This window comes from Scyliorhinus canicula, chromosome 14 (genome assembly GCF_902713615.1).
Source record: "Scyliorhinus canicula chromosome 14, sScyCan1.1, whole genome shotgun sequence".
NCBI lineage: Eukaryota > Metazoa > Chordata > Chondrichthyes > Carcharhiniformes > Scyliorhinidae > Scyliorhinus > Scyliorhinus canicula.
In genome coordinates, this window is record NC_052159.1 from 60,681,756 (window position 1) to 60,700,030 (window position 18,275).

The window sequence follows — 18,275 nt, forward strand, 5'->3', positions numbered from 1 at the left end:
TACAATGTCCTGTATTAAATCTATCTCTCTTGTGTATGGTTACTGGCACATTACATTATTTCTATCTTAATTAATCAACAACAATTGACTTTCTAATATTATTACACTGTTTCAAAATTCATCCCATATCTCTCTTTTAATTGGTTTGGAGAGAATGCCTCCCTAGGTCTGTTTTCGAAGCCTTTATCTCATTGTTGACCAAATCCTTAGTCTGGCAGATACCTTTTGTCTCAGTTCGGCTCTTTGCTGAAGTCTTTGCCAGTGATTACTTGAGAGACGTATTTATCTAATATACAGAATGGTTTCTGCTCATCAAGGCTATTAGCATTCATTGGAAAAAAAATAATTCATTCAGCTTCTCTCACAGATTACTTGATACTCAGGTTACATTAGGCTCTGGTGTTTATTGTATCCATACTGTATGTTTCTTTGGGACTGTGGTTTCTAGCTGCACGGAGTTCATGTGCTTTCTGGTAAACATTAAATCAAGTAATCAGCTTACCTCTGCATAAGATTGTGCAACTGCCATAAAATCTGCAGCAAGTAAAACAGCACATGTGATTTTTATGTCAGCAAACCCTCCAAAAGATATTACAAATAAATTGCACCCAATATCTGCAGGCCATAAAACCTGCATGAAGGTTAACCTATTCACTAAATGGTACAGCAACTATTTAATTTTCTAACATTTCAATTGATTAAAAGGAAACATTAATGTACAGTGTAACAAAATGTTTACCAGCTGAAATTATCATTTATTTCTTTTTTTAAAATGTAATCGTGAAGCACGAACGCTCTATTATTGAAACTATTGCTGCAATGATGATTGATTATATTTCCGCACTACTAATCAACATGATTAGTCATCCCACTGGCCTTTCACAATAACTGTGTCAAATGGGCGACGCACACATTATCTTATTTCATTGTTCACTAAGAGGGTTAATCATTCAGCCAGTTTCTCAGCAATCAGCTGGAGTTAATAAATGAGCCAGGCCAGTTTCTCCATGCCCATTGGTTTTTGATCTCCTCTTTGGTTTTCTATGTACTTCACCTTGAGCAATGGAGAACAGTGAGGGAATACCACAAAGGCGCAGCGAATCCAATAACTTTTTTCTCAATTTGATGGAAAAAACCAACGCAAGGAAATGTCTGACATGGTAAGTGATTTGAAAGTTGAACATTAACTGTTCAATGTCACATTTATCAGCTGGAGGAACAATAACACTGAAGCCATCAGTCTTTCAAGGAGAAGAAAGGGCCTGACAAAAGCGAACTGCATTTGCTATTATGGAAAATGGTAAAATAATTATGTTTTGACTGTTTAACCTGGAATGTTATCTACCTCCTTTAAGTCATTCCTCTTTTGCACTTGTGTAGCTTTCCGTCTCATAAGATGGTGGTTTTCGCCATGGTGGTCAACTCTGTTGTTTAGCACTGCCTGATGTGACTTACAAATCCCACACAGGCATGGCAGTCTCTGTCATATGTGACCCAGTGGCCACTTCACTGTAGAGAAGCTCTTTGGGTAACAGCTGTCATCCATCCAACAAATGCAGCTGAGTGTATGCTGATGGAATTAGCGCACTCCTGCACCTCTGAATTGGTGACTTTGTCCTGCTCAGAGATGCTGAGGATACGCCTGAGACAGCGAAGGTTAAAACTGTTCAGCCTTTTTCTCTGCCTAGTAATATACCGTCCAAGTCCCAGCACTGTAGATGATGTGCAGAGGACACAGATATGGTAAACTAACATTTGGTGTTCAAGTTGCTGTTATTCCACTCTCTCTTACTTAGATTGGATATAACAGTTTTTGCAATGTGTATGTTAATTTCAAGTGACAGATTGCTAATGATTGTGGGGTTGAGATATGTGAAGCCATTCACAACCTCCAGAATCACATTGTCAATGCTGATAGATGGCAGTATCCTGGATCATGACATTTGTCTTTCTGTTGCTGATGGTCAATCTCAACTCTTTACAGGCACGAGAGAGTCTGTTCTTTGCTGTTGCAAGTATTCCTCAGTATAAATGTTGGTGCAGCATAATCAGCACACATCCACTCTCTGATAAGGGCCTGATGCCCCTTTGTCTTGGATTTCAGACAAGCAAGTTTGAACATCTTTGTCAGCTCTGGTATGTAAGCAGGCACCCTTTGTAGGTGACCTGAAGGCATCTGACGGCAGCAAACAGAAATATGCCAAAAGTGTTGGTGCTAGAACATTAAAAGTATTTAACCCCACTGCAGATCTCAAAGGGTTCCAGTGTTGCTCTGTGATAGCTGATCTTATCCATTATATTGTCATGGAAAGAGGAGACCACACTGAGCAGCTTGGTGGACAGCCAATTTTCTCCAGCAGCTTTAATAGACCACTGCTGCTCACATGGTCAATTGCTTTGGTGGGATTGATGAAGCCAATACTTGGAGATCTCCTTTGTTGACAGCATTTTGCTCACAGCTACTGGACTAAGAAGATCATGTCAATTATATACCTGTTCTGAAACATACTGGAATTTGGGATAGATATGACCAGCCAGGATCTGCAGTCTGACAAGGACAACAGAGGCAAATACTTTCCCAAAATGGTCAGCAGGGAGATGTCTAGATAATTGTTGCAGTTGCTGCAGTCACCCTTATTCTTGTACAAGGTCACAATCTTTGCATCGTGCATATACTGGGTTACTGCCCCTTCCCAGCAGCAGAAACAGAGATGTTCATGCAGATACTGCTGGAGTGCCAGTTTCCTGTGCTTGATGAGTTCAGGCCGTATAGCATCAGTACTTGGAGCTTTGCCTGTGGCAAGCGAATCAATAACTTTGCTAAGCTTCTCCATTATGGGTTTGATACCCAGTTCTGCCTTGACAGGCTGGCTTTCTATGATGCCTGGCCTGCCTCAGTCAGTATTCATCCGAAAGTACAACTCGAGGTAGTATTCCACTAATCTCTCCAACTGCTTATTGCAGTCAGTGATGGCTTCCCCTACTAATTGAGCCATTCCCTTTATTTTTTTAAAAGTAATATTTTATTGAAGGTTTCACATTTAACAAACAAGAATTGAACTAAAACACAACAATTGAGAAAATCGTTCAAACATAGTAAGCGTTAGCAACACAAGAAATCCGAGATATATAAAAATCACAACAAAAGCTACATCCAAATCCAAAGCTGTATCCTCCTGAACACCACCCATAAACGCTACCTCCCCTCCACTAACAGCTGATGGTCACTAACTCTTTGAAATAAGAGATAAATGGCTGCCACCTCAGGTAGAATCCCTTTACCGATCTCCTGAACGGTGTACTTGACCTTTTCCAGGTATAAAAAAGTCCATAAGGTTAGCCAACCAGGCTGAGGCACTAGCTGGAGCGTACTCTCTCCACCCCAGCAGAGACCGCGTTTGTGCTATCAGTGAGGCAAAGGCGAGCTCATCCGCCCTCACCCCGGCACCCTGACTCCATGAAAATGGCCACCAATGGTCAAGGCTCCAGATCAATGTTAACAACCGCTGACATGGTGTTAAAGAAGGAGACCCACAATCTATGGACAAGAGCAGAACATGTGGGTATGGTTGGCGGGCCCACGAGAACCTGTCCTCCACTCCATCAAAGAACCCACTCATCCTAATTTTGGTCAGATGAGCTCTATGAGCCACCATGACTTGGATGAGGCTGAACCGCTCACAGGATGAGGTGGAATTTACCCTGTAGAGGGTCTCATTCCACACATCCTCACCTAAGATGGATCCAAACTCCTCCTCCCGTTTTGCCTTCACCCGATCATGTGACAAAGATTCCAATGAGATGATCTGCTCATAGGGTTTGAGTTTGACCACCAACTGTTGGCCCCTTTGGAGGTACACCCTGTGAATTCTCTGCGCCCTACCCCCCCACATAAAGGAATTTACTAACTTGTTCACTCCAACAAAGAAGGATTTAGCGAGAAAAATAGAAACCTTGGCAGAATATTCATTTTGATGATTTGAACTCTGCTCGCCAGGGACAACGGAAGGCTACTCCATCTCTGCAAATCGAGTCTCACCTTTTCTAACAAACTTATAAAGTTTGACTTCTGAAGCTCATATCAATCATATGTCACTTGGATGCCCAGATACCGGAAGCTACCACTGGCCCAGCGGAAGGGTAATACTCTCAAATTGGCTCCCCTCCCAGGGGTATTAACCGGAAAATATTCATTCTTTCCTAGGTTTAACTTATAACCTGAAAAGGAGCTAAAGTCGTTCAGCAGCCTCATAATCTCATCTATAGAGGAGACAGGATCTGTGAGAGACAAGAGCAGGGCATCAGCATAAAGCAACACCCAGTGCTCCCCCCGACCAATCCTCCTCCATCCCCCAGAAGTCCTCAGTGCTATTGCCAGAGGTTCTATTGCCAGAGCAAAAAGGGGTGGTGACAATGGGCACCCTGTCTTGATCCCCTGCTCAGAGGAAAGTATCCCAATCTTGTTGCATTGGTACGAATGCTAGCCATGGGGTTCATGTACAGCAACTGCACCCACAAAATAAATTTCTGCCAACCCAAACCTCCCAAGTACCTCAATAAGGTACTTCCACTCCACTTTATGGAATGCTTTCTCCGATACATAGCTATCTCACCTCTGGCTCGGGGTACGAAGAAGGCGAGAGGACAACATTCAGAACTCGCTGTATATTAGAGGACAGCTGACTACACAAATCCCATCTGGTCTTCTACCTCTATATCTGGGACACATGGTTCTAACCGCAAAGCCAGCACCTTAGCCAGTATCATGGCATCAACATTTAGCAGCAAAATGGGCCTGTAAGAACCACACTCCGTGGGGCTCTTATCTTTCTCTAAAATAGGGGAGACAGAGCCCTGTGTAAGCGTATCAGGCAGATAACCTCGAGTTAAAGCATCGTTGAACATATCTACCATTACTGGTATTAGCTGGTCAGAAAAGTTTTCGGAAAATTCAACAGGATACCTATCAGGGCCCGAGTTTATTCATCTGCATGAACCCAATCGCCCTTAACAATTCATGTGAACCTAGCGGGGCCTCCAGCTCCTCCCTACTCTCCTCCACTACTCTCGGGAAGGACAATCTATCGAGAAATTCGGTCATATCTGTCACCTCTTCCGATGACTCCGACCTGTACCGACCTCCGACCCTGTAGAACACCTCAAAAGCCACATTGACTTTGCTCGGTGTTGTCACTAAACCACCCTTCGAGTTCATGATTAATCTGCTTTATCTCCTGATAGGCCACCTGCTGCCTCAGCTGGTGCGCCAACAGATGACCTGCCTTCATAAACTGCGAGCCTCGCACGTCGTAACTGCTTCACTGCCCTTCCAGTGGATACCAAGTCAAACTGCACCTGGATCCCCTTCCAGGTTGCCAACAGATTTGGGGTAGGAGCCTCCGAGCAGAGGGTCTGTTTCCAGGATCTGTCCTACTAAATGCTGCCATTCCTCCCTCACTGCACTATCTAAATGTGCTTTATATGAGATCACCTCTCCTGTTATCACTGGCTTAAGAGCCTACCATAGTCAAGCTCATATCATGCCCAGTATAAGCATATCATATTATGAACTTCCAGTCAATACATTTAACCTTGGACACAAACAAATTGTAATAAATCATGCATTTATGAATAAATTATGCAATCATGCAAGTATCTAGTGAATTTGAAACTAAATATGGACCTGGTGAGGCTACCTCACAGCCAGTTGTGGAATTCACACATCTCATTGTTTAGGGATGGGCCAAAATATAGATACAATGGAGTTTTAGGCAGTCTGCCCCCGGGTTTCATATTGGACAAGAGGGAAGGTTGAAATTCGAAAATATTAACCTGACATCAGTTGTAAGGAAAATGCTAGAATCTATTATAAAAAATGTGATAACTTGGCACTTTGAAAATAATGGTAGGATTAGAGAGAGTTAACACAGATTTATGAAATTAATTAATTTTTGACAAAGCTATTAGTTTTTTGAGGATATAATGAACAGAATACATGAGGGGGAACCAATGGATGTGGCATATTAGGATTTTCAGAAGGTTTTAAGGCCTCAAGCAGGAGGTTATTAAGCAAAATTAGAGCACATGGGATTTGGGATAATATAATGGAATGGATTAAATATTGGTTAACAAACAGAAAAAAGAGTGTTGGAATAAATAGATCATTCTCAGGTTGACAGGCTGTGACTAGTGGAATGTTTGATGCGATGGGCTGAATGGCCTTTTCTGTGCTGTCGACCAATAGGACAACCTTGACCAGTGTTTGGGCCCCATCCAACTCTTCACAATCAATGTCAATGATTTGGATAGTACAAATGAAATGAAAATGAAAATGAAAATCGCTTATTGTCACACGTAGGCTTCAAATGAAGTTACTATGAAAAGCCCCTAGTCGCCACATTCTGGTGCCTGTTCGGGGAGGCTATTACGGGAATCAAACCGTGCTGCTGGCTTGCTTGGTCTGCTTTCAAAGCCAGCGATTTAGCCCTGTGCTAATATTTCGAAGTTTGCTGATAACTTAAAATTCAGTGAAAATGTGAGGATATAAATGAGGATATAAAGAGGCTTCCTGGGGATTTAGATCGGCTGAGAGAGTGAAAAATAACATGTGGATGATTGGTGGTGCAGGTGGATTTTACTGGAGGTTGGCAGGAATTTTTGGAGGACTATTTGAAGGGTGTTTTTGAGGATATTCATTGGACTCTTTTCAGAATCCTTTGAAGGAATCTTTCCAGTGGGACTTTGAAAGAATTTCCCAGTGGCAGCTGCACTTATGCTTTTCTCTTTTCTCTGTGCAGCTCCCTGTAGCAATTGACAGCGTTGTTAATGCTTCTGTTGATGATTAGTAGAGTGGCACAGTAGAAACCTGCGGGGCCCATAACCCAGAGGTTCATGGATTAAAACTATTCTCTGATTTTTATGTTAATGCTTTTGTTTACAATTGAACTGCGCTCTCTCCTTCATCAAAGATGGTGAAGGTCTCTCTACTAACCATCAACAGAAGCAGTAACAATGCTGTCAATTGCTACAGGGAGCTGTACAGAGAAAAGAAAAAAGCATAAGCTGCCACTGGAAAATCGTTTCAAAGTCCCACTGCAAAGTTTCCTTCAAAGGATTCTGAAAAGAGTCTGATGAATGTCCTCAAACTACTCTTTAAATAGTCCTTCACAAATTCCTGCCAAACTCATGGCGAAAATCCTGGCCTTTTTTTTAGCTTTCCTATGGCAGGATAAATTAATTGTTGGCGTTTTCTACATGTTTTTAACTTTATAATATTAATATATATGTTTGTAAGGAAATATATATTCCAAAAGCCTCTCTCCTGGAATGTAACCCCCATTTATAACATTGTGCCTACTGCAGGTTATGTTTTGCATACATAATCTTGTTTTGTATAACATTGTTTCACATAATGGGTCCGATTTAACGGAAATGAAACAGAGCCCTGTGTCTGGCACGTTTAGCGGGGTGTTTCCCAGCGCTTGCAGGACCGAGAATGACCCCGCTATTAAGCGGGACTCTGCTTCATTTCTGGGCCTTGGCAAGGATTGCCCCGCTGTGGCCCCGCTGAGACCCCGCTGAGGCCCCGCTGAGGCCCCACTGAGGCCCCGCTGAGGCCCCGCTGAGGCCCCGCTGAGGCCCCACTGAGGCCCCGCTGAGGCCCCGCTGAGGCCCCGCTGAGGCCCCGCTGAGGCCCCGCTGAGGCCGCACTTAGACCCATTTCCTACACCAATGAGCTCTGCTCGCCAGTGCAGGAAGAGATCAGGGCACCATGCCCTCCAATTCCCCCCACTTCCCTACTCACCCATGTACCTGATCATGGTTAAGATGCCACCTGGGCACCTTGGCACCACCAGTCTGGAGCCCTGGCAGCCTGGCTACATAGGCACCTTGGAAGTGCCAGGGTGGCATTCAGGTGGCACTGCCAGCATGCCAGGCTGGCAGTGACACAGTGCCTGGATGGCATCAGGGGTGCCAGGGTAACGCCCTGCCCAGAGCCTGACCACCCAGTGGACACCGATCTCCTGGGAGACCCCTGGTCCACTATTGTGGAAACCATTGCTAATCAGTTCCCGCTCAGGGTCTCTTAAGCAAGACCGTTCGATCCGGGGGCTGGGTAGATCTGGCGTAGACATATTCAAGTTAGACTAACTACTCACTTGAATGTGCAAACCTGGATCCAGATCGCAAAGCCTCGCAAGATCCCATTAAATGTCGCGAGGTGTGACAGGGCTGGTACATCTCGTGAGACCAGCCTCGTCACATCCTAAATCGGGCTTGACAAGGCTGATAGATCATGCCCAACATCACAATTTCTAGAAACAAATTAATGACGGGCAGCAAGGCCTTCCTGTAAGGGACTTAGCTGCTGACACCTCAGAGCCTCATCTATAACTCCATGTTAAGTCAGGAGTGTGATGGCATACTCACAATGATTGGATAGGTACAGTTATATCAACATTCAAATAGTCCAATTCTAATCAGTAATGATTCCCAAAGGTAGAGGAGTCTAGAACTAGAGGGTATAGGTTTAAGGTGAGAGGAGAGCGATACAAAAGAGACCAGAGGGGAAATCTTTTCACACAGATGATAGTGAGCATCTGGAATGGGCTGTCTGAGGCAGTGGTAGAGGTGGGTACATTTTTTCCTTTAAAAAAGTTAGACAGTTACATGGGCAGGGCGGGTATAGAGGGATATGGGCCAAATGCTGGCAAGTACAATGGAACAATAGAGCATTACAGCGCAGTACAGACCCTTCGGCCCTCGATGTTCTGCCAACCTGTGAAACCAATCTAAAGCCCATCTACACAATTCTATTATCATCCATATGTTCATCCAATGACCATTTAAATGCCCTTAATGTTGGCGAGTCCACTACTGTTGCAGGCAGGGCATTCCACGCCCTTACTACTCTCTGTGTAAAAAACCTACCTCTGACATCTGTCCTATATCTATCTCCCCTCAATTTAAAGCTATGTCCCCTCGTGCTAGCCATCACCATTCGAGGAAACAGGCTCTCACTGTCCACCCTGTCTAATCCTCTTGGGACTAGCTCAGTAATAGAAACTGGGCGGCATGGACAAGCGGGGCCGAAGGTCCTGTTTTCATGCTGTAAACATCTATGTAAATCCCCTGGATTTTCACAATTGCTACTGTTCTCAACATGTAGCCCTTCCACAACAGGTGCAATGTAGCTGCTCCATTCATAGAATTTACAGTGTAGAAGGAGGCCACTCGGCCCATCGAGTCTGCACCAGCTCTTGGAAAGAGCACCCTACCCAAGCCCACACCCTATCCCCATAACCCAGTAACCCCACCCAACACTAAGGGCAATTTTGGACACTGAGGGCAATTTAGTATGGTCAATCCACCTAACCTGCACATCTTTGGACTGTGGGAGGAAACCGGAGCACCCGGAGGAAACCCACGCACACACGGGGAGAACGTGCAGACTCCGCACAGACAGTGACCGAGCGGGGAATCGAACCTGGGACCCTGGTGCTGTGAAGCAATTGTGCTAACCATTCATGATCTATACTTCTATACTAACTATTCATGATCTATACTTCTCCAGGATTTACTGCAGCAACTCACCAACCTCAACAGCAGCTTGTGATGTCTAATATTCAGAAGGCAATAGCAACAGTATGGTTGCATCAAGTTCCATAAATAACTGTTTAAGTTGCATGTTTTCTGATTTGCATACCCACCACTGTTTCTTCATCGGCTCTGGGTCACAATTCTTGAATTCCTCATACAATATTATTGTGGGAGTACTATCACCACAAGGATGCCATCAATTCAAGACCACCACCAATGTCCCAGGGAAACCAATGGGCAACAAATGTGGTGTTGCTGCTGCCACCTCCATCCCAGGAATAAATCTAAAAAAAGTTTGAGGCCTACCTGTTTCTGTTAGAAGGGAGAGCGACTGAAATTAGAACATATACTTGTCAAAAGATCATTTTTATTGTGAATGGACAAATTATCATTAATTTCTATTGAACAAGTAAAACCTTTTAATACTGTATTCTGATTGTGAAAAACAAAATCTGATTTTCAATGTTGAGTTACTCTCTCCCACCATTTTTGTGAGTAGGTCCTTTCAGACAATAAAGACCTGGAGATTGGAGTCGATGGCAAATAAAGCAGAAGTGCTTCAAGATTCGGACTTACCATTGTCATTCTTTTGACTTTTATAGAGGAACTTTTCTTGTTATCTAAGCACCCAATTCAACTAAATGGATTATCACATTCTGATCTGATTATGAAATTAAATTTAGAACAGTTGTTGATTAAATTAAACTTTTCGAATACTACATTATACAAATAGCCTTTTAAATCTTTTAACTGCAAATAAAACAATGATAGCATTTTCCATTAAGTTGCTAAAATAGTTATTGTTAATTTTTGTCTTTACCTTTTCCTTCTAAAACAAATGAAATCTGTGAAGAAAATCTAAAATAGACTTTTATCAATGATTTATCATGTTTGATGATCTGTAAACTGTAAAAGTTCAAAGTACAAGCTTACTTTAATGATTCCAATTGTAGGTGTCGGTGGAAATAATTCGAGAACTTTGGTAAATTCTGCAGTGATGTAATATGCAGGGTGAATGTCCCTTTTTTTTGGGTGTTTCCACTCTTTCACAGTAACTTCATTGTAGTGTTAATATAAGCCTAATTGTGACAATAAAGATTATTATTATTATAAAGAGCCACATGCTTTGAATAAACACAAAAAGGTGCCATGTTGTCTGTCCATACTTCCATTTTGAAAAAAGCTTTTAAACACATGTAAAGTTTTGAAAACAGAAAGGTGCCTTTAAAACAGATGTTCTTAAAATCTAAAATATCATAATTACATTTTTGACAAGAAACAAATACTTGAAAGATTCATTCATAGAATGAATCATAGGATTGTTCAAGAGGAGGCCATTCAACCTGTTGTATCTGCACTGGCTGTTCAAATGAGCAATTTGTGTCGTGTCATTCTCCCGCCTTCTCCCCAGAACCGGTGTTATGATCCGGCAGATGTTAATTTCCTTGCAAACCAAATCCGAAAGGGAAATGTAGCCTACCTATCACAACCCTTTCCTTTTTGTATTTTGATGATGAGAAGATTAGTTTACTGAATTCAGAAGCCACAAATTCCAGTAACACTTTTGGGATTTTAATCATTAAATTAAAACATTTATAAACACAAAACAAATTACGGGTGCGATCCAGTAATCGGGTTGCACCCAGCATGGAACCAGGCACAACAGGTGAACCAATCTCCGCACCGGACGCTGGGCTAATCGTGAGCCACCTGACTCGTTCCGCCCAGCTGTGTGAGATCCAGATCTGCATATTTAAATGAGCCAGTACTAAATGTCTGTGAGACCTTGCCAGGGCGCTGTTTAGTACTAGTCTCCAAAAATATGGACCAGGTGTAGCAGCACCTCAGGGGGTCTCACAGGCCATTTGAGACCCCCAGGTGGTTGGGAACAGGGGAGGTAGTACCCTGGCATGTCCCCTGGCACCTGGGCACCTTGGCACTGCCACCCTGGCATCCTGGCAGTGCCAACCTGGGGGGGGGGGGTTTGCCCATTGGAGGAAATCGACTAAAGTGTGGCATTGGCAGGGGTAAACTTCCCAAGGCCCAAACATCCATCAAAGTTCTGGAATAGCGGTGTGAATCTCAGCACTGCAGCCACTGAGAAGCACCCCAACAAACCCCCGAAAGCGGACTTTAACTTTTGCCTGCTGAATCGCGCCCTATATGTACACAGCCAAAGTTAATTTTACAGAACATTCTCCCCAAAAATACTTCCCACCTGGTTAGACCCACAACTAAACACCACTTTAGGCAACAATCCATTATGTTTAACAATAAAAATCCAGTACATTAACAGAAGACAAACTGATTGTTGCTTTAGCGAAGGTCTCTCACACGGCTTCTCACTTGCTTCCACTCTGCTGTGGAAATTTAAGAAATTTGGAAACAAAACCTTGCTTTCTGAAAAAAACAAACACTTTTCTGGGTTGGCTAAAAAGCTACTCATTTTGCCTCACCACAGTTTTTTCCCAGCACAGAGCAGCACTCTTGGATGTTTCAGATGGTCACTCTTTAAGCTCTCAGCATCTCTCCTTCATTACCTTTTTGCTCTTACATCTGAATTTCATTATCCTTAGCCCTTCTTTGAAACATACTTTTCCAAGAATATAAACTCTTTCATGTTCTCCCTATTGTTCCCACTTTCATGTCAAATAAAATTTAGTAGCCTTGCCTTGCTTATTTATGACCTTTCCCAAGTTGTAAATAGCTAAAAATCCAAATTCTTACTTAGATCCTGATACAAATTTGTACCTACGGCTTGCTTACTTAAAGAAAATTCAACTTGGTCACATTAACTTCAAGCGTCTGCCTTTCACACTTCCACATTTTTGATGTCCTAAACCTTACACACAAACTGTTTTCAGTTTAACTAAATTGCACACACACACACACACACGCACACACAACCATCAGCCTGCTTCACATAATATCACAATAAACCCCCAAAATATTTAAAATAACAGGCAGGATTCTTCGTTTGGGAGATTATGTTCTCCTACTAGAGATAAATCGGCACCAGTTTTCACTCACGCAGGAAGCGCATATTCAGACGTGATTCCCTAACCCTTGCCATGCAAATGTAAGCATGGTGGGGGTTGCGAGGGATTCCCTTGTGAATCTCGCTATTGGGCCACCTTTTAAACACAGGGACTGCACAAAGGTAAAAAAGACAAGGCTGCCATATTCCACTGGCATCAAAATTTTATAAACTTTCAACTTTCAAAGGAAAGCATAACTCCAAGATTTTCTTGTATTTTCTTGAATTTTGTTTAATTCCCTTTCCTTCCCATGTACTGAATGATCTGTTGAGCTGCTTGCAGAAAAATACTTTTCACTGTACCTCGGTACACGTGACAATAAACAAATCCAATCCAATCCAAGAGACAACTATTTACAGACGATATGGCCCTGTCGATGTCCCACTTCTTTGTCCTCGTTGGGACCTCAGCTCTTCAGCATAGCATTCACCAGGTATGTTCAGGCTTGTCCTGTGGCTCAGCTCCTGGCTGCAGCCCTGTCTCCCTCTCCTTGTGAGACTTCACAGTTACAAAGGTGCTGCTGGTCAGTCTGACTAGATCCCAATTCTCCTCCTTAGGCTTCTGCCATGTTGTCATTCACAAGTTCTGGCTTTGTCCTGGATGTAAACTCTTCCTCACCTCTAGCCCCATCCCTCAGCTTTTGAAAGGCACAGCTCATTGTCCCACAGGAGCCAACCCCTTCCCCCGCTTGGTGCTGTCCCCCTACCATGAGCTGCACTTCTATCCTGTCTGCTTTATTAACCACTCTTTAAACCTGTCCTGCCACTTTCAATGACTTATGTACACCTGCACCCACATCCTTCTGCTCCTGCACACCTTTGTTCCATTTATTTTATATTGTCTCTTCATGTTCGTTTTTTCATCAAAATCACAATGAGCAAAATTGCCAAGTATCAGCAGAGGGCAGGGGGCGGATTTGGTTTGGCTGGAACGAGGTAGGGGGGCAGGAAATTAGTCCATGAATAGATCTTGTCTTCATTTTACACATCCCTATGAATAGCACAGCACAACCTTCCTTTATAGGTGAATATTTTAAATTCAAATTCCTCCAGTCTCTCCTGGTTTGACTCTTTTCTACCACTTTTCTTCTTTGCAGTTTACAAATCTTCCTTGTGATGCAACCCACATTTTCCCTTTACTGTTGTAAATAAGGTTGTCACATTGTCCAGGCCTCCATCTCACACACTTCTATTTTCTGCTCTGTGTAATCTTTGAATTGCCCAGTCCTAATTAAATAATTAGTTTTCTATTTATATCAAAATTCTGAGATCATCTGTCAAATATCATACTGTGTCCAAACACCAACAATTCATAGCTGAATTATTTATCAAAGAGTACAACATAAAGAAGCCCCTACATTTGCTGCTGTTTCTTTTTAAAAGTGAAAGAACCTTCTATCAGGAAAATAGTGATGTAGTAATGATATGAAAATATCCGGGAAATCCAATAAATTGGATTGTTCTCTGATGGTTATATATATTTTTGAACTATTGGAAAATGTAAGCTGCTTAAGGCAGTGACAGTTTGGTTATGCTAATGAAACTAGTGCTTTTGATATGTTGATGAGCTTTGCAATATTGCAAACAGAGATTTACCTAAGGCAAGGTGGTATGAGGAGGACAAAACGTAAAGGGTTTAAATAATGTGCTGGAGGTGCAAAGGAGGAGACAGGGTGTGAGATTTGAAATTACATTCTAAAAGGTAGACTTACAAAATGAAGGCAATCAAGTTTGACTTCTGAAAAGGTTATTTCATATCAGGGAAGATCAAAAGGGAACAACTGTATGTCGGAAGATGATTAAACCTATGCAAGAATAGCTGCTTCCAACCTCAGCCACAGTCCAAAGATGTGCGGGTTAGGTGGATTGGCCATGCTAAATTGCCCGTAGTGTCCTAATAAAAGTAAGGTTAAGGGGGGGGGGGTTGTTGGGTTACGGGTATAGGGTGGATACGTGGGTTTGAGTGGGGTGATCATGGCTCGGCACAACATTGAGGGCCGAAGGGCCTGTTCTGTGCTGTACTGTTCTATGTTCTATGTTAAGGAATAGCTGTTAACTCCCAGCCAGCTGGGTCTGTGAAGAAAGCTGGGCTGGAGACTAAGTGCTCCCGCCAGCAGAGATGCGCTATTGGTCTCTGCTGGTGCTAGGTGTAGTATCTATGTGAGATGCTCTCTCCTTTACCATACTAATTTACATTGAGAAGAGCTCGCTGGATTTTGTTGGAATCCCGACATCGGGCTGCCATTTTGTGCGGGCGGCCCGATATCGAGGTCCAGCAGCAGGCCCCCCTCCCCCAACAATGAAAATCCTGCCCCCACTCCCCACTGACAAATAAGGGCATCCTCCCACCACCACCCCCCCCCCCCCCCCCCCCCCGCCACCAGGGTAATAATGGGTCACCCTCACATAGCATGCATGCATGAGGGTGACCCGAACTACCCCACCAACATCCTAGGCCCCTCGTCAGACCCGCCCCCCAGCGGACACCCCTAATCCTCATCAGAACCTCCATGAGACACCCCCAACAGTGTCCCCATCGGAGAACCCGATTAGAGACCTCAAATCAGAAACCCTCGTCTTTCCCCCCATCAGAGACCCCCATTAGAGACCTCCATCGGAGACTCCCCATCAGAGACCCCCATCAGAGACCCTCAATCTGAGACCATCAGAGAACCCTAAACAGTGACCCCCATCAGTCCCTCCATCAGAGACCCCAACAAACCCCCAACAGAGGTCCCCAAACGAGACCCTCCAACAGAGACACCCAATGAAGACCCCTATCAGAGGCCTCAGCAGTCACCCCTGCCTGAAAGTTGGAGCAGTCTAGCTAGTACAGTGAAAAATCATTGCATTTTCACTTACCCTTTCCTAACATCTGCTGCCTCAGACAAAAGTGTTTAAAGCATCAGCTGTTATAAGTATCAGAGGTTTTCTCGAAAGTCAAGAGGACTTCAAAGAGCTTCAAATCCCTTGACAGCCTTTGAAATGCAAATCTTCCATTCAATTTCACACAGCAATACATTGCATTGGCCAGTGATTGACAGTTTTATTACTGTAGAGACAGGCACTTGGTGGAATGTTGATCTGTCTTTCCCTTCACACTTGAATGAATCTCAAGTAACCTGCTTTGATGCTGACAACAATGTTCATAAACATTATTTCTTTGATTGACAGATCCTCACCACATCAAAAGCAGTTAAATGCTTTCACTTCCTGTTTTTCACAGCAGAAAACACTTAGCTGCTATTGATGTGGTAACGAATTGTCAATCACAGCAACAGTTAATGAGATGTAAATGTGTGCAAATCACTGATTTGCATTCTCCCACTAGCATGGGCATGTGGCTTCCTGCGCCATCATGGCAGGGGGGAGGGGTGATGGAGCATCGGAATGGGATTGACGCCCAGTGCCGATCCCATTTTTCAGCCGAAGCTCCATTCTCCGCTGGATCAGGAAACCTGCTGTCAGGCAATGGAGAATCCACACCATTGTCTTGAGAAGCCAGTTGCTTGTTTTACCTCAGAAACAAACCCCAACGAGATATAACTGTCTGGTGTGGTAACCGTTATTGGATTTTTGTTCTAGTTTTAAAATTTTATTAGATGTTGTGGAACACTTGGGGAGAATGAGCTCTGAAGGGAGTGAAGTAAATGTTTGGAACTGGGTACAGCGAGAGATTATGTGTACAGCCATTGCCCTTCTTAATTTATTTCTGTTTGTTTTATTGCTTAATAAACATTTATTTTACTTAAAATCATCACAAACCATTTGGGACATCATTCTCTGGATTTCAAACCTTTCCTCACATGATAGAAAATTGCAAAATTAAGTGAGGGCAGTTGTTTCAAGTTTCCATTCTGGGATTTGGAATAACACAAAATTTACCATCAACCATGTTCTTAACACTTCCTTGGTAGGAGTTAATAGAAGTCAATTTGGAGACATTTCCAAACTTTAAACAGAAGAACCATTTTTGTGACCATTATGTTTATTTAATTTTTTTATTTCAAATTGGTGGCTTGTACTTGGGTTTCATTGTTTGGTCTTGCTCTTCAATGCACACTTTTCAGGCTATCTCCACGATGGCAATATTTCTGAACTAACTAGAATTCTTGATCAATTTTAGGAATCTTCTAAGGATATTACTTCTTGGTCAAGGATTATCCATGTTATTATGTGGGACTGCAATCAGCAGTCAATATTTGGCGGATGACTTTGCTGTGAACACCCCAGTGCTTCAGGGTTTTATCAACTACGTTCTATTGTTGCTGGTTTACACGGGAATATTGATGTTCAGGCGGGGTACGTAGCGAACAAGAAAATAATCTGTTTGAAATGTTCAGAATCAGCAGAATGAACAATACAGTTTTAAAATAATTGCAGCACCAAAACTGCTGAAGTGCTAATTTAATTTTACTTTTAATCAGGCAACGACAATTTACTACAAATACTGAAGACAAAATGGTGGAAGTACCTTCTGCTGGGATTAATTGATGTTGAAGCTAATTATCTGGTAGTCAAAGCTTACCAGTATACAACATTAACAAGTGTTCAGGTATGTGTTCAACCTTGTGAACCTGATTACGACATTTGTTGTATCCTGTATTTCCCTATGCACAAGTGGGAAGAGTTCAGTAAATAATTAATCCCCCAACTTCCTCTTTTCTGCCCGAAAGTTGAGTTCAATTGATTCCTCATCAAAGTAGACAACCATTTTTGTGTGACTCTAGCCAGTAGGCAGACTTACCCTGTCCTCACCCAGTGTCCTCAAGGATTATGAGACAAAAATCAGGGGTGGAGTTCCTTGTGTATTTTTCCCTTTTAACCTATGCAATGCTAATGCATTGGCATATTAACCACTGTTTCCCTGGCTGGTTGGCATCAGCAAACTCAATACTGAGCAGGGGTTGACCATGAGGCTTGTCTCCCCTGCATGGCCCAATAGCCTATTGTGTGGTGCATTTATAAATTAAACCAATAAGTAGAATCACTGGGGAGATTCTGCGCCCGTGTCCACCCCAAGCGTAAACGGCAATGTGGGCGCAAAATCCCGCGAGAATCAGGAAATGAGATTCCTGCTAACGAGATGTTGTTTCTCGATTTTCCCCGCCCCTTGATGGTGATTTAATGAGATACCACCTACATTGGTAAAAATAAAGTTGACTACATTTTAATATTATTCACATTTTCCACCCTCACTAAATATTCAAACCTTGCTGACATGACGTCACATTGGCGAGGTTCACAACGGTAATTTAAAAAAGGTATTCAGTCGAGGGGATCCCAATGGGGCTGCCAAGGGAAATAAAGCCCTGGGGGGGGGGGGGGGAACATGCCCGGGAAGTGCCCTGGCATCGCTCCCTGGCACAGGTTGGCACTGCAAATCTGGCAGTGTCAGGGCAGTTCCAGAGGTAGGCCCTCTGGGGAATTCCATGGGGGGGTGGAGGGGAAAAATAGCTGATGTCTGTGAAGGTGGGAGGACCTTGCCTGTGAAGAGGGTGGGAACTTTCCTGAGAGATACTGTTGTAGTGGGTAGGCGGAGGTGGGGGGAGATAGCTGCTGATACTTGTGCGGTTGTGGGGAGGGGCAGAGAGAGCCTCCGATAGCTCCATGGTGGGGGTGCCCTAATGCTCTTTGG

The 18,275-nt window shown here is 43.3% G+C and overlaps 1 protein-coding gene across 1 annotated transcript in view; it reads left to right on the forward strand.

Annotated features, from left to right (window-relative positions):
• Window positions 1-946: 946 nt before the first annotated feature.
• LOC119977447 (solute carrier family 35 member F2-like) overlaps window positions 947-18,275 on the forward strand; it is a 74,199-nt gene continuing 56,870 nt past the window's right edge. The window contains exons 1-3 of the mRNA XM_038818366.1: window positions 947-1,160; window positions 16,764-16,939; window positions 17,065-17,192. Coding sequence (XP_038674294.1) covers window positions 1,063-1,160; window positions 16,764-16,939; window positions 17,065-17,192 — 402 coding nt within the window. The 5' untranslated portion in view covers window positions 947-1,062. The remainder of the gene's footprint in view (window positions 1,161-16,763; window positions 16,940-17,064; window positions 17,193-18,275) is intronic.